The sequence below is a fragment of the Sander vitreus genome, chromosome 10, assembly GCF_031162955.1.
Source record: "Sander vitreus isolate 19-12246 chromosome 10, sanVit1, whole genome shotgun sequence".
Classification (NCBI taxonomy): Eukaryota; Metazoa; Chordata; class Actinopteri; order Perciformes; family Percidae; genus Sander; species Sander vitreus.
Window position 1 is genome coordinate 33863911 of NC_135864.1, and position 16051 is coordinate 33879961.

General features: G+C 42.3%; 1 protein-coding gene across 2 annotated transcripts in view; it reads right to left on the minus strand.

The window, feature by feature from the left end:
* tenm2a (teneurin transmembrane protein 2a) overlaps window positions 1-16051 on the minus strand; it is a 179992-nt gene that overhangs the window by 19324 nt on the left and 144617 nt on the right. For both annotated transcript variants that reach the window (XM_078261258.1, XM_078261257.1), the window contains 7 exons: window positions 14210-14311; window positions 13180-13374; window positions 11582-11782; window positions 7410-7595; window positions 2153-2299; window positions 1599-1809; window positions 641-760 (listed from right to left, as the gene is read on the minus strand). In XM_078261258.1, coding sequence (XP_078117384.1) covers window positions 641-760; window positions 1599-1809; window positions 2153-2299; window positions 7410-7595; window positions 11582-11782; window positions 13180-13374; window positions 14210-14311 — 1162 coding nt within the window. The remainder of the gene's footprint in view (window positions 1-640; window positions 761-1598; window positions 1810-2152; window positions 2300-7409; window positions 7596-11581; window positions 11783-13179; window positions 13375-14209; window positions 14312-16051) is intronic.

Below are 16051 nucleotides of genomic sequence, written 5' to 3' on the forward strand. Positions count from 1 at the left end.
TCCGGATACTGGAATTCCTGCAGGAGAAATGGAAAGACATGTCAGGTGAGTTAACCTAATGTGTTTGGAAGGTGGCTTTTAAGGCAAAGAAATGTTTTTCATTTTTTGCCTTAAACATTTCTTAGATGGCCCTATCATTTGGTTTCACATATTGGACCATGCTTATTTTGAGTGAAACTTCTATTGTTGTAAAATGATACAGTTGGACATTAAACCTTATTAATCACGAAAACAAGTCTTACTTTCAGTAATTGTTCTTAAACATTTGACTGGTACACTATATTGCATTATATATGCAATGTGTTTTATATTATTATATCTTGCACATTTTTCCTCATTTCCTTTTCATTTCATTGTTATTAATATATTTTCACTAAGGATATTGAGTTTTGACTCTCAGTTGTGTTGTTGTAAATACATTTGCTCTGCTCTTATTTGAAATCCCCTTTCTTTGCTGTATCTAATTATCTGGGGCAGCAACAGGCCCAGTTTCCTCACAGGATCATTCATGGTTTCTAATCTAATCTAATCTAACCTAATCTTATCTAATCTCATCTAATCTAATCTATTCTAATCTAATCATACAGCCTATGTGGTGAGGTAGATTCAGCAAGGAGTGCTTGGTAGCTGTTGTACATACATTCCATCCTGCCGTGTCAGCGTGTATCCGTAGTGGGGATAGTTGACAAAAGACACGTTCACCCCCACCAGAGGGGTTCCATCTGTAGTCAACACTTGACCCCGGATTAGAGATGCCAAACTGGAAGAAGATAGAAGAGAGCGATAGTCAATATATCAACCCAATCTTCTTAACCATCAATCATCTGATTGATTAATCTCACCATCTTTCAATCATCCAATTTTCCCATTCATTTATTGCTCTGATCTTCCACCACTCATTAATTAGAAACAATCAGCAAACCCCGCCATCAACATTAGCTCACGTCAATCATGTAAACAAACCATAACAAAATAGATGAATATGTGCATATGTTTGTGTATGACTGTGTGTGTGTGTGAGTGAGTGAGTGGCTGCGCCTCACAGAGTGATGTACATAGAATAACAATTAAACGTACAGCACCATTTTGATGAGCCATTTCCTTTGAAACATCTGATGTCGGCATGTGTATGCAGAGGAGGATCAGCACCATGGACAGCGCTAAATATAAATCTACGGGGAATCTAGGCTCGGCCTGCTTTGGCTCTGGGATTGGTTAAGGTCTTGGATGTCTCTGTGAACCATTCTAAAGTCTAAAATTCTAAAATGTTTGTGTATCTGAATCTAAAGTTAGGCTAGTTTTAATGCCATAGATTTATTCACATAAAATGTAAAAACTTCTAAGAGCATCTAACCGGTAATATTCTCTAACAAGCAATCTCACAGGCACAAACAACCTTTTTTTATTATTATTATTGGCAAACATGAAAAGGCATACACTCTACCTCTGAATTATGAGAATTAAAGACAGTGAAATAAAACCCTGCATTCCTTCATTAATTGCTATCTAGCATATGTCAAGTATACAGTATGTCCAAAAACTAAGTGCTAATACTAATCTGTGTTTGTAGCCTGTGTATGTGTGTTTCCCTGCCATACCTCGAGTTGAAGGGGTTTTCCCCAGGGAGGATATGGGTGCTGTCCCGTCCCACTAGCATCTTGACGCGGTCGTAGAAGGAGCGGACGCGGGGCTGGGACGTGGGGCTCTGCTGGATGACCAGGAGAGGGTCCCGGGAGCCTCGACACAGCGGGCTGTTCTGACAGGGACTCTGGATGCAGCAGTCTGGGTCCATGCAGTCTGTTAGTCCATCTGAGAGATAGAGAAAGAGCAATGATGAGGTGGTTGTGTAAGACTGGCAAAGACTGCAAAGAACTACCCCTACTTCTTCTATTATTGATTTCATATTTTGATAATCTTTTGATTCTTTCACAGTTCTTTCAAAGTTTAATTTTGGCATTCATAGTGAGGACTCCTCTCATGAGCCTTCTATCTTAATTCTGTTTCTTGTTTTAATTTATTAATTATTTTTCTCAATCATTACTCCCTTCACAAGCAATTTTTTTCTTCTTCTTTTTTACAAGAGGCATTCTTAAGTAAGGGCTGCACTTATAACAGTCCCCCCCCCAATCTTCTCCTGGTCCTCCCAGTTCACCTCCTTCGTTGTCCTTGTTGTCGGCGCAGGAGGTCTCCATGGCAACACTGCAGCCAGGGCCCCTCCAGCCTGTCTGACACTCACAATGCCAACTCTGCTGTCCCATGGTGCACTGGCCGTTCCCGTTACACAGGTTGGGACAGCCGTCTGCGAGGAGAGGACAGGAGGAGAGAGGGGGAGGAAGGTGAGAAAGAAGGAAAAGGGGGAGGGAGGGATGATGGGAGCGAAGCAGGGTGATGCTTGCTTGTTTCATCGTCGATGATACACACATGAACACGCACATTGTCACACACACACACACACACACGCTCATATGGTTATGATAGACCAATGAGTCTCACTCAATTTAATACGCACGTGGTAGCATACTGTAAGTATTGATTGTTCAAGAATCAATTTAATTCAGCACGTCAATTTTCATGCACACCTTCCCATCCATATGTCTCTACACCTTGGGGGTGGCTGCTAACGTGCATGTGAGTGTGTGTGTGGGGGGGACAGATCTTTTGATTCACTTACTTAATAGAGCCCCACCCACTCATCACACTCTCTCTCTCCCTCTCTCTCTTGCAGTCTCTCTCGCTCTTACTTATGATTCAGTGTAGGTAATGGGATTCTGACGGCCTGAGAGTAATGCTTTCTCATGAGAGAATGGGATTATGTTCGATAGAGTGTGTGTGTGTGTGTGTGCGTGTGCGTGTGCGTGTGTGTGTGTGTGTGTGTGTGTGTGTGTGTGTGTGTGTGCGTATCTGTGCAGTGGCAGTCTATGAACTAATAAACCTTCACTTTAGGTTATGCAAAAAGCTCTACCAGAATCTGAGGCCCTGGAGCCAAGAAAGTTCTGTAACTAGCATTGCAAGGCCACTATCAAGTCAAGAGTGACTTTAAGGCAAGGGAAAGCAGACATTTTAAGGGCGTCTGGATAAGAAAATGTGCAATTATAGAGGGCAGTAGCATATTATCAAAGTTATATCTGGTAATAACTCTTGGTTGTTTGTAATGGTAAAGAAAATTTAAAGGAACAGTGTGATATTTTGGGAAATACTGTAATTCGCTTTTTGCACAGCTTAGTTTAGAATAAAGACTGGAAACAGCTTACAAATGAACATGTTATATCTAGTCTGTTTAAACTGTACGAAAATGTGTTTGTTTTTATGGGGGGTTCCAGGGGACTCTGGGAAATGATTGTGCCCAAACAAGAAAAAGTCCCACACATAACCCCCTGTAAGACCGAGGCCAGGCTAGCTCTTTCCCCTTTATGCTAAGCTAAGCTAACTAGCTGCTGGCTCCAGCTTCATATTGAATGGACAGTGGTATCAAGCTTTTCATATACTATATACTCTTGGTAAGTGTATTCCCCAAAATACTATTCCCTTAAGTTTATTACTATATTAAAATAATTCCACTAAATTGGGTTCAAATAAGAACATCTGCTAAATGCCAACAGATAAATACTTTTGTTTCTGAAAGCTCACTATGGCATTTCTATATTCCATTTAATAGTTTGCATTCATGCTGAGACAATGTTACCCATCAATGTCTTTTTCAAAAAGGCCTTTGACTCCTGGCCTGGCTAACCATTTTCCCATATCGTTATAAATCACACCTTTCTAGCTCTAACACAAGTCTGTGTGTCTGCCACATTTAACAGTGAGATCGGGGGGAAAAAAACATGATGACACACAATGACAATGTTTTCTCCAGAAGCACAAAGACCCTCAAACAAACTTGTCACAGTGATTTCCTCTTTTATAAATGACGGAGCAGTATGCGACACTCTTAAGTCTACCCACGGGATATAGAAGCAGAGTTGACTGATAAAACAATACGTGCATGCACGCAAAGGCACTTACTCAAAAACACACACACACACACACACACACACACACACACACACACACACACAGCATGACGCACCCTAGAGATATGACCTGACATTTCCCACTCAGTAGCAGTGTGCTGACACAGAGTGAGGAAGGACAAAATAACCCAGTAAGAGATTATGAATACAAAATGCTTTTCATTGAGTCCTGCTCAGTAGATTAATGAACATATTTTCACTCAAGTTGCACTGTAGGATTTTGCCCTCTTACAAATCGCTGCATCAATAAAGCCATGCATTATGAATACAAATAGTGCAATCTAAACCGTGGCAGCAGCTAAATTAACAGGCATTTCACCTCGATTGGCATTTTATCATATGTCTCAACCACCAGGCGATGAGGGAAAGTCAACAGAGGACTTTGAGAAAGAGTGCGTCATCTTGGTTGAATTCCTAAGAAGAGGGGGTGGGGGTGGAGGCAGAGGAGCTTAACCACGTTTTCAGCTTAACAAGAGGAATCAAATCAAAGGTTTTTATCTTTAATTATTACCATTTTCTGCATCAGGGGACTGCTCTTGACGCTGTATTAACAGTCAGACTGGAATAGTATTGAGCTCAGGGAACGAAGGCAGTTAGCAGTGATTGCCTGTTAAATGGAGTTGCCATTTAAAGCAGCCAAATACTTACGAAGCACCAGGACAGGACAATCCATAGCGGGCATTGATCGGCTTGCCTGGGCAGGCCGACACAAGACTCCTCTCTCTTTAATGCCAGGGCCCAGTCGATACCCCTTCATACTAACTAGAATAAAGTGGGATTTCAGAAACTATTAAGTCCACCCTCCCCACTAATGTATTTGGACTCTGATGAAATCCCCTTAAAAAGGAGAAGAAATTGCCTTGGGTTATGGGTCAGCACACTCACATTGTGTGGTGTGTGTGGGCGTCGGGGTATATGACTGGGTAGAGAAAGATACCAGCATTAGACTCCGAGGAAGAAGTGAGAAAGAAAGACAGACAGAGATAGAGAAAGATTGAGAACGTAGTGGATAAAAGAAACTGAAGTCAAGACTTTGTGCTAAAAAGTTCCATCATTCTCTCCTTTCCCCCCTGCTTCCAGCTCTGTTTCCTCTAAAGGTCATAAAGTAAAGGCCATAAATCCAAGACCACTGCTTATAGATGGCGCAGATAACTCTGCACTTCCTCGGATAAATCTCCACTCATCTACTCCTCCTATTCTTAATAAGCTTTCCTGGAAATGATATTGATAACTCTAGCCCACATGTTCTGCGACCTGTCTTTCTGCTTCCCTTTGGCTCCATCTGTTCTTCTTTACTCTCCCTCTCTGTCTTGCTCCCTCTTTAACCCTGCGATTTACCTTTTCTCTGGGCTGGCTCTTCATAAAACAATGAGAGCTATTCCATTAAGCGTAGAGGGTGAGAGGACACTCTCAACGGTGCTTCAGGGACCTGTACTGTCAGGCAATCTGCACCGCTCTGTGTAACCCGACAGAGGTTCAGCTGCGGGGCTATCTATTAAGCATTCTTGCCGTGCGTGTGAGACAACTCACCCTAGACCTGCACCCTTCTCTGTTTGCGTCGATGTCTTAACCTTAGCCATGATTCTGTTTATCTTTGTGTGATCTGACTAAACTGTTCATTATTTCTTTTTTTCTAGGCTTAGGTTGGAGGGAATGGGTTTGATGAAAAGATAGAAAATCTGGAATTAATACTGTATGCTCGCTGAGTCACACACACACACACACACACACACACACACACACACACACACACACACACACACAAAATAAATGCATTAGCTGTTCTACCATGGCCACGACTGTTGCCACAAATACCCAAATGTAAACACACACTTAACAGTTCTGTATTTTGTGACACCACATTAAGGCCTCGCATCAGTGGCCTATGAAATTCACCAATTACCTTAAAGGTTCTTTACGGCTTTCATCATTTTCTCCTTGTGTGAAGCAGCTGTGTTTACGCAATACATGACTAGCATACATGAGCAGAGTTAGTTGTTTGTTGTTCCCACATTAAAAAATATATGGAGAAGATCACGCTCACACGCATGCACATCCACACATTCACAGCACAGCCCCTCAACACTGCTGATACCACACTAGGCTCTACTGCACCCCACAACACATCTAGGCTCAATGACAGCTAGCCCCCACTGTGTAGTGCACTGCTGTAAATGGGAGTGCGCTACATGTAGGGGAGCTATCATTGAGGCTGGCGCCCTAATCTACAGACAGATAGCACCACAGAGTCTACAGAGCCAAGCCAGGCCAAAACCCACAAATGCAGCAGCTAACTTCTACCACCACAGGCTAAGAAACAAAACACCAGAGTCAGATACGGTACCTGCTTTGTCAACCATGCTCCCATGGTCTGCAGTGGGAGAAAACGTGCAAAAGGTAAGAGATGGGGAGAGTATATATATATATATATATATTTTATTTTATTTTATTTTTTTAAATTAAATGCAAGCAACATCATGCAGAGCTGAAATGAACAGGCAAGCTGAGATAAGCTAACACCGACAGTGTCTGGTGCTAGTGAAGTGTGCTTTGCGCCAAGCTGAGGCCTGACAACTCTTTCATCTTGGGCTGATGCTGCAGTCAAAGCTGCCCTACTTTCTGATGGGGGGAAATGGGGATATCATAAACTGTTATTCCCCTGTGCATATATATGTGTTGGCATGCATGTGGGTACGTGTATATATGTGTTGCTATGCTGTATGTGTTTTGGTGTTTATTTGTGTGTGTGTGTGTGTGTGTGTGTGTGTGTGTGTGTGTGTGTGTGTATCAGATTGCAATCACAGTGCTTGTGGTGACAAGAAAATTAGACTTTGTGTCTCAAAGCTCTGTGGGTGAATCAAAGGAATCTGGCACTCATCCATCCAAAGTGACAATATGAGACAGTGATTGACTGACATAAAAAGGCACACTCTCACACACACACACACACACACACACACACACACACACACACACACACACACACACACACACACTAGCACAACTGTGTGCATGCACACACGCGCGCACATAAAATGTGAGAGAGATATTTTTTGATCACAGTGATGTGAGGAGTTTTAACTTTCATCTCGTAACTTTGGTGTTTCAAAGGCCAAAGTAACTAACACTCCTGGGTCTGCAGTTGCGAGGCAGCCCAAAAACGGCTAAATCATGCTCTTTCTGAATCCAACCACCTCCACTTCTAGGTTTGCTCCTCTCCTCTCTGTTCCCCCAGCTTTTACATTGGTCTCCCTTTTGCCTCCACTTCTCATTTCGAGATTCCTTTAGGAATTCCTAAAGGAGCTGCCAGTTTAGTCTGACTGGGTGCTGGTGTTCCTGTTCACACGCATCAAACCCACACCTCCCAAATGCACACACATACACGGAGGCACTTACCGATGGTGCAGTGCTCTCCGTTCCAACCCTGGTGACACTGGCACTTGCCGTCCTTGCAGGTTCCATGTTTGATGCAGAGCGGGTTGCACACACGCTGGTCACAGCCTGCGCCGGTCCAGCCCTCCTCACAGCGGCAAGCTCCACCCATACACACTCCATGGGTCCCACAGTCGACTGAGCACACCTCTGAAGGAAGAGAGAAAGATTTGGGTTACACACATTATTTCTGGACTCAAAAGCTGATGGTTATTGTAGGATTGTATTTTGCCATATGTGCACTCTTAAACAATGGAGATATTGCCCAGTAAGCACTGATTTGGTAGTAAAAGGATGTCTAAATGAGTTTTTTATACATATATCTGTTGTTTCAGCAGCATCAAAATGGCTATATTTCAACGTGAAGCAAGTCCTAACTACATGTGGAAATACAGTTATTATATTACCACGAAAACAATGGTAATATGTAACTAGGAGGTGTAAAAAACATTCACTTTTAAACCTAAGTTTTAACCTGCAAATCAAAACATCTGTGCTATGTTTGACTTCATCCCCTGTGACAGTCAGTAACAATGTCAAATTACCCAAGTGCAGGAAAAAAACAAGTGCCCAAAGCAGCAAAACAATCAAACCTGCACTAAACTAAATACAATTATCCGCTATACAATAAAATCAGTGATTTTATTTTTGTGAAGACACGTTTTATTTCCTCAGGTTCCATTACAGTCACTGTTTGGGAGGCTCGATGTTGCAGGCATCGACGGTGCATGTGGTGAGATGTGACAATCCCCCGCTCATGTGCTCAGGACCCCCGGTGTGCGGGGGAATGTAGTATGTACAGATGTACAGCTTTGCTATAAACTTGCTGAGGGATCCTGCAGTGTGGAACAATGTTGTCTTTATTAAAGTTAAGCATTGCTGCTCTCATAACAAATGCTGGAGCTCTGTTATTGATCCTGAGACGGGGAAGCGTTGTGAGCCTGACATGTTGGAGGTTGCTGTCTCTCTCACAGTAGTGGCGTTAACAGCTTTATTTTATTGAGATAAAGAATCGTGGAAGTTGAGTATTTTATTATAAAAAGGCATTTAAACAGGAACCCAGCTACTTTTACAAGCAATATCTATCTTGTGTTTTTACTCCATCCAGGAGGTGCAGCTGGGAATTATGAGCAGCATGCACAGGAAGTGACTCCAGGCTCCTTTCATTTTCTTCTTCCCCCCACAAAGACTTTATTAACTGTATATGTCACTTTCCACAAAGCAAACTCACCTCCTACATTCATGTAGTCATTGAGTTTAAGAAACATCTGGAATAGGCATTTCATTATCTCTATTCTAAAATCACTTTATTGGCTTCACAGGGCAAGACAGAATCAATTTCAGAAATCTTATATATCTTATAAATCTTATAAAGGCCATAACAGTTTGGCTCCGCAGTGCACTTCTTACTACAGTCCAATCAGACCTCTCAGGTCATCATGTCTTCCAACTGTACATATTAACATTAACGGTGTGGAGGCTTTTACTCTGGCCTTACTCTCTGGAACAAACAGCCTGATGACCTGAGATCTATCACAACTGTGTTGTTTAAATGTACAATTAAATGCTTTTCTATTGTCTAAAGCTTATGATTAATTGCTGTGTGTGTGTGTGTGTGTGTGTGTGTGTGTGTGTGTGTGTGTGTGTGTGTGTATATGTGTTTGTTTGCCTGTGGGCTGGGTGCGGGGGTTTGTTATGTGTTTGCTGGTGTTGTTTGTGGGTGGTTCTTCTTCTTTTTTTTCTTTTGTGGTTGTAGCTGCTTTTATTTATTACATTCTTTTGAACATGCTACATGTTGTTACTTTTATGTAAAGCCCATTGTAATGAAATGTGCTACACAAATAAAAGTGCCTTGCATTGGATTTGATGGATTTTGAGCACTACCCTGATAATCGTAAAAAGCTGTCATAGCCATACTGTCCCTGACAGTCTATTGAGAGAGATGATTTTTATATAGCCTTGACAGTAAAACTTGTCACAGTTTGTTCCTGTGTGCTCCAATGTGGCATAGACAATACAACAGTTGCTGTATCTGAGAAAGTTGTATTGTTTGTGGTTTTGTAGATTTCATTCAAACACAGTTTGAAAACCAAAGCCGTATAAAATAAAGGTAACACTTTATAATAACCATCATTAATAGATGGTAAATTGACAGATAATTCATCTTTAGTTAATTGTCATTCAACTGTTAACAAACAATTAAATTATAATTAATAATGTTTACTAATTATTAGTAGTGCTGTAAATTAACAGTTTATTGTAACACACATTATATCCCTCATATACTATGTTAGGTATCGGTTAATGATTAAAAAATGTTTGTAAACCTTTAAGAAACCATTTTTAAAACATCTATAATCATTACATCGATAGATGGACCAGATATTCCTAACACGTTGTTGAGGGTTACTAGTTGGTTTGTAAACCGTCTATAAACAGTTTCTGGATGGTTATTATAAAGTTGCAACATATAAAATAATTATATATACATAAACTTAGCACAAAAGTAAGGAAATTTGTGTTTGGTAGATTATTTGAACAATGCTTTTTGGCAATAAATCTTATACCGTTGGAAAGCCTGTTTAGTTCCCTTTCAAATGGTGCCCTATTTGTAAGGAACATGCATTTGGGGGATGAGCAGCAGAGCTGAGTATGTGGGTTGCACCCATGAAAAATTTGCCAAATCTTCTCTGTCAATGCAAAACAGCTTTTCTTTGCTGTTGCTATTGACTCTTGTTTTGAGCTTCTGGTACCCCCCGGTGCTGACAATCAGGTGCCTGATTCTGCAACCAGTGGCTATCCCATATCTCCACAGTCTGGGACCGAACTCTATCCTCCAAGATGACAACGCTCGCCCCCACAGGGCGGGGTTTATCAGAGACTACCTCCAGAATGTGGGAGTGGAGAGGATGGAATGGCTTGCCAGCAGTCCTGACCTCAACCCCGTTGAACACTTGTGGGATCAGCTTGGGCGTGCTGTTCGTGCCAGAGTGACCAACACAACCACGTTGGCTGACTTGTGACAAACACTGGTTGAAGAATGGGATGCCATCCCACAGCAGTGTGTGACCAGGCTGGTGACCAGCATGAGGAGGAGGTGCCAGGCTGTTGTGGCTGTGTATGGTTCTTCCACACGCTACTGAGGCTCCCGTTTGTGAAATGAATCAATTGTTAAATTGCCAATATGTCTTGTTTCTTCAAACTTCAATCATCCAATCCACCAAACGAGTCAATGGCAGAATAAGCTGTTTGGCATTGACAGAGAAGATTTGGCAAATTCTTCATGGGCGCAACCCACATACTCAGCGCTGCTGCTCATCCCACAAATGCATGTTCCTTACAAATAGGGCACCATTTGAAAGGAAACTAAACAGGCTTTCCAATGGTATAAGATTCATTGCCAAAAAGCATTGTTACCACAGAGAAATAATCTACCAAACACAAATTTCCTAACTTTTTGTGCTAAGTATGTATATATATATATATATATATATACTATATAATTATTTTATATTTTGCAACTTTATAATAACCATCCAGCCACTGTTTACAGACAGTGTACAAACCAACTAGTAACCACTGACAAAGTATTAACTATCTAAATAATAGTTCTATCTGTTTATAGATGGTTTACAAAGTATTTATTAACTATTTAACAAGGTATTATAGTCATCTGTTGCAACTTTATAATAACCATCCAGAAACTGTTTATAGACGGTTTACCAACCAACTAGTAACCCTCAACAAAGTGTTAGGAATATCTGGTCCATCTATCGATGTAATGATTTAAAAATGGTTTCGTAAAGGTTTACAAACATTTTTTAATCATTAACCGATACCTAATATAGTATATGAGGGATATAATGTGTGTTACAATAAACTGTTAAGTTACAGCACTACTAATAATTAGTAAACATTATTAATTATAATTTAATTGTTTGTTAACAGTAAAATTACTGTTTGCTAACAGTTAAATGACAATTAACTAAAGATTAATTAACTATCAATTTACCATATATTAATGATGGTTATTATAAAGTGTTACCGTCCTTTTCTCCTAACTATAACACTTCCAATCTCCATATTTACTCTGCCTTTCTGCAGCCCAAGCAGCTCTGCAGCCGTTCAGTTCTTACCCATAGAGCAGTCAGGTCCCATCCAGTTGGGGTCACAGCTGCACAGCCCAGTGTCTGGTATGAAGGCCCCGTGACCGTGGCACTGGTCTGGGCACTGGGCCCTGGGTAGCTCACAGTGGAGTCCTCCCCAGCCTGGCTTACAGTGGCACTCCCCATTCACACAGATGCCATTGTTGGAACACGTCGGATCCAGGCAATCCACTGCATTTAACCAGAGACACACCAATGTAGAAGGAGAACACAGGGAGAAACAAAATGAACAAAAACACAAGCTAGCTAAATATCCCATCTGAGCTGATGTTAGAGAAAAATGAAATATTATGAGTTTGAAAAAAAGAAAGAGATCTGACAAAAGACATATTTTCATTCTTTGTGTACACAAAATGATAATTAAACAAAAGTATTACCAGACATTACTAAGGCAATTAAAGCTCACAATAATGAATAGCTGAATCTATAATTGGGGCATAGCAGCAAATGTGTTGCGTGAGTGTGCGTGAGTGTGCGTATGCATTAGTGTGTATGCGCTAATACATGAGGGACAATCTGACACTGTCAGTCTGCCAGGTTGACAGGCAGCTCTGAGTCCGAGCAGTGAGTGAAAACCAATTTGACAAATTACCTCCTCCCGGCAAAGAGCCCACCCACCCGCCCCTCTCTGTCCCGGTCGCTCCCACTTTCTCTCCCTCTCTCTCTCCCTTCTCGTCCTCTTTGTCTAACACCTCTCTTACCCCTCCTTCCCCCTCCTCTGGCATGATTGACCCCTTCACACCCCTATGCACACACACGTTCATAAAAAGCACATGCTCGCACATAACCTCGGCCCTCCGTTTCTGTTTGCCTGGCAGAAACGGCGGATCACAGTTATCGATTTTCATGTCGCTGGCACTCCAGGTAAATTGTTTGAGGGACTCTGCTGTGATGAATATCAGATTTGAGACCAGAGGAGAAGGGGAAAAAAATGAGATGAGAGGGAGAGCAGGAGAAAATGCTGATCTTGTTCTCCGGCCCTGTGTCTTGACTTTCTTCTATCTGTCACTCTACTCCTTTCTTCTCTTTGTCTTTCTTTCCCTCTCCTCATCGTCACGTTTGGCGCACTGCTCTCTCTTTTCTCCCTCCTTTTTCCAATTCTCTCTTTCTTCATACATATTCACCTCTCACCTGCCCTGACTCACCCTCCATCTCTTATCCCTCTCTTTTTCTGTCGCTTGCTTCCTATCTTTCTGACGCTCGAGAATGTGGCGGCCTGATCCTTCTTAACAAGGATCAATAGAAGCAATTTCATCCCTTAATAAAATCTCTTGTGTGTTTGGCTGCGGTATCATACTTCATCTGTATATATGGAGAGAACGGACACTCGGTCAGATTAAGATTATGCTATGATGAGCTGTCTAACTGGAGTTACTGTAGGAGTGTGTGTCTGAGTCTGTGGATGTGTGAGGTGTTTTTGTTGCGGTGCAAACATTCATGTTTCTCTCAGAAATAATCACACTGACTCGTCAAAAAACCCACAAGTGCAGGCAGAAAAAAACAAAGAGCGGACACGCATTAAACCATCAAACATCCTTGAGGAACACCACACCATTAACTCCTCTCACCCTCTGCGCAGCTCTGCCCTTTGTAGCCGATGGAGCACACACAGTTGCCGTTGGTGCAGGTGCCGTGGCCGCCGCAAAGAGGGTCGATGCACTGCGTGACGGGGACATCACACTCGGGTCCCTTCCAGCCACTGTAACACACACAGGAGCCCTTGTCGTATTGGCCGTTGCCGCTGCACAGCACTGGGCACGCCGCTGGAAGAACGGAGAAAGAAAGATTCTCAAACTAGAGCTGGACGATAGGGAGAATCAAATATCACGATATTTCTGACCAAATACATCGATGCCAACACTGCTGCAATTTTGTAGGGTTAACTATTGGTGCTTTCACAAAATATTTACACAATGACATTTTAGATAAATAATCATCATTATCGGTATATAATGACTAAGTGAGTAAAGGAAAATAACAGAACAGCTAGAACAGTCTGGTAAATTTGGAAAATGACATCACTTTACTGTAATGCAGCCTGTAAAACTATGAAAAGACAACACTTGTGTCATATCACGATATCCAAAATTGAAGACGATATCTAGCCTCATATATCAATGTCGATATATTGCCCAGCCCTAAATTAAACCATGTGTATGAGAAAAGGAAAACAAAACAATTAGCAGGCTTTTGTAGAGATTCTCAAAGCAGTGAAAAGACATGACGCCCACCCACGCCCGGCTCACCCGCCAACACTTCACGGTGCAGGAGGGTGAATAGAGTGGTTAAGGGGCTGGAGAGTGGCAGTGACATGGAGAGTAATTACAGGCAGAGGTAACTAAACTATTCATCAAAGCTGTCTATCCCAGGTGAGCACAGAGCCAGGGAGACGTTAGCTGGGGGAGCTGCCATTCATCATCAGTCATCTTGTCTCGGCTCCACCTAAGGCCTTGCGCCATCTTTACAGCTCCTAATCCTCTCTGCTAGCTGCATGGAGCCCAAACGTGCCGGCTGCTCGTCTAATTAGACGGTGGAAACGACAGATTTTTTTTCTTTTCTTTTTTCGACAGAAGAAACACATTTGCACGCAGCTAATACCTTTGGAGCAGTCCATGCCGTGGAATCCTGGGAAGCAATGGCACACACCAGAATTACACTCTCCGTTACCATGGCAATTGCGCGGGCACTCTTGCACTGAATCTGCGAAGAAGACAAAGTGAGACAGAGAGAGGGAATGAGGGGAGGGGCGAGAGAGTTTGATGGCGAGCATCAAAGCATTCGATCAAAATCATTGTCACCATTCATTCTTTGAGATACTACAAATGGAGTCAAGGCGCTCAGGGTCTCACAGTCACACCGACATCAAAAGCAAGTGCCCTCTGTCAAGGTTCCTTGCATTCCTTTTCATTGCATTTTTCATAGTGTGGGGAGAATGCATTTTGAATCAGACATTCCTCGAGACGCCATTACCCATTTAATCATTTCTCTGCACACCGTAACAGAAAATAACAATGTCTCCCTGCTTTACACCAACAGTCCCAACAACCCTTCCTCTTCCCTATATTCTGCTATATCCCCCCCTGTTTTGGTTGTTTACTCCTCACTCTGGCCTCACCAAGGCCTTTAATACGTCATCCAAGTGTAGTTGGTTGGTGCAATTAGGCAGATTTTAGCTGGACTCCATGTGTGTGTTTCTGGCTGTGTACATACATGACTTCAGTGCTCCATCCACCTTTTAGTGCCTCTTAACCCACTTACAAGAAGAGAGCAGTTTGGTGGGAAGAAATAGGGTCGATGCTAATGATAAGGAGGCCTTTTGGACTTCAATTCGTCCCTTCCTCCGTCGTTCGTGCTTTTTCCAGCTTCGACTCTCCTTACTCAAGGCATGACTCAGTCTCACTGCCTTCCGCTCAAACACTTTTCTGTCCCTAGCCATTTCCCCCTAAGCCCCCATGCCTCCCTCTTACCCTAAAGACACCTTCTCTTTCACTCCCCTCTTCAGCTCCTCCTTCTCCCGTCCTTCACTCCACTTCACTCCATTCTGGTTTTGCCCCCACCATTATGTCTCTCCTCCAGCTCCCCCTCTCACTACTCACTCTAATTCTGCCCTCAGCGCCTCTGCCTCTGCCTCTCCCTCCCCCTCTCCCTCTCTCCACTACTCTTACTGCTGAAAGCACTACCACCAGATACTGACAGTGAAGGATTCTTTCACTCGGCTTGACTCTTTCTATCCATCCCCCTTGTTCTCACACTCATGTCTCCAACACAATTGAAATTATTTGGGCACTGTTTCAGGTCCTAAAAACATCCGATTTACAGGGTTGCAGTGGTATTTGTTCATGCACAAACACCGTGACGTGATTCTGGTATAATAAGTTGTGTTTTGTTTTTGAATGCATACTGTCAATTTATGCTATGTTTTGGCAAACACAAATCTTTATACTCACTAGTATGCTAGTATGCTGCTGTAGTTGTGTTGCTAGTGGCAACGTTGTGTACATGCTGCTGGTGAGTGATTTTTGCACCCTGTGAATGTGTAAAGTCTTTGACAAATATAGATAAATAATAAAATCTGACTAAAATGCTATGTCCCTCTTAAAGGGAAACTCCACCAATTTTACACGTGTCATATTTAGTTAGAGTTAGAAAGAAGTGAGTTTACCAACCTCTGTAGTCCACTCCTCATCACTGCTTGAGGATAGCGCCTCAAGGCTACATTAATTACTACTAGCAAAACACAACTGAATCTATGACAAAACTGTCAGCAGTCGAGTTGCATTGTGGGTAATGTAAGGACCAGGTTTGGAGAACAAAGAAGATTGTGTGGAATAACAAAGACAATATAGTTTCTGCTGCATCCATTTTTATTCTTAAAAAACAACAACTGTCCATCGTGAGTCTGACAATGTTATACTGCAGGAGTGCAATGCTAAATCGGTG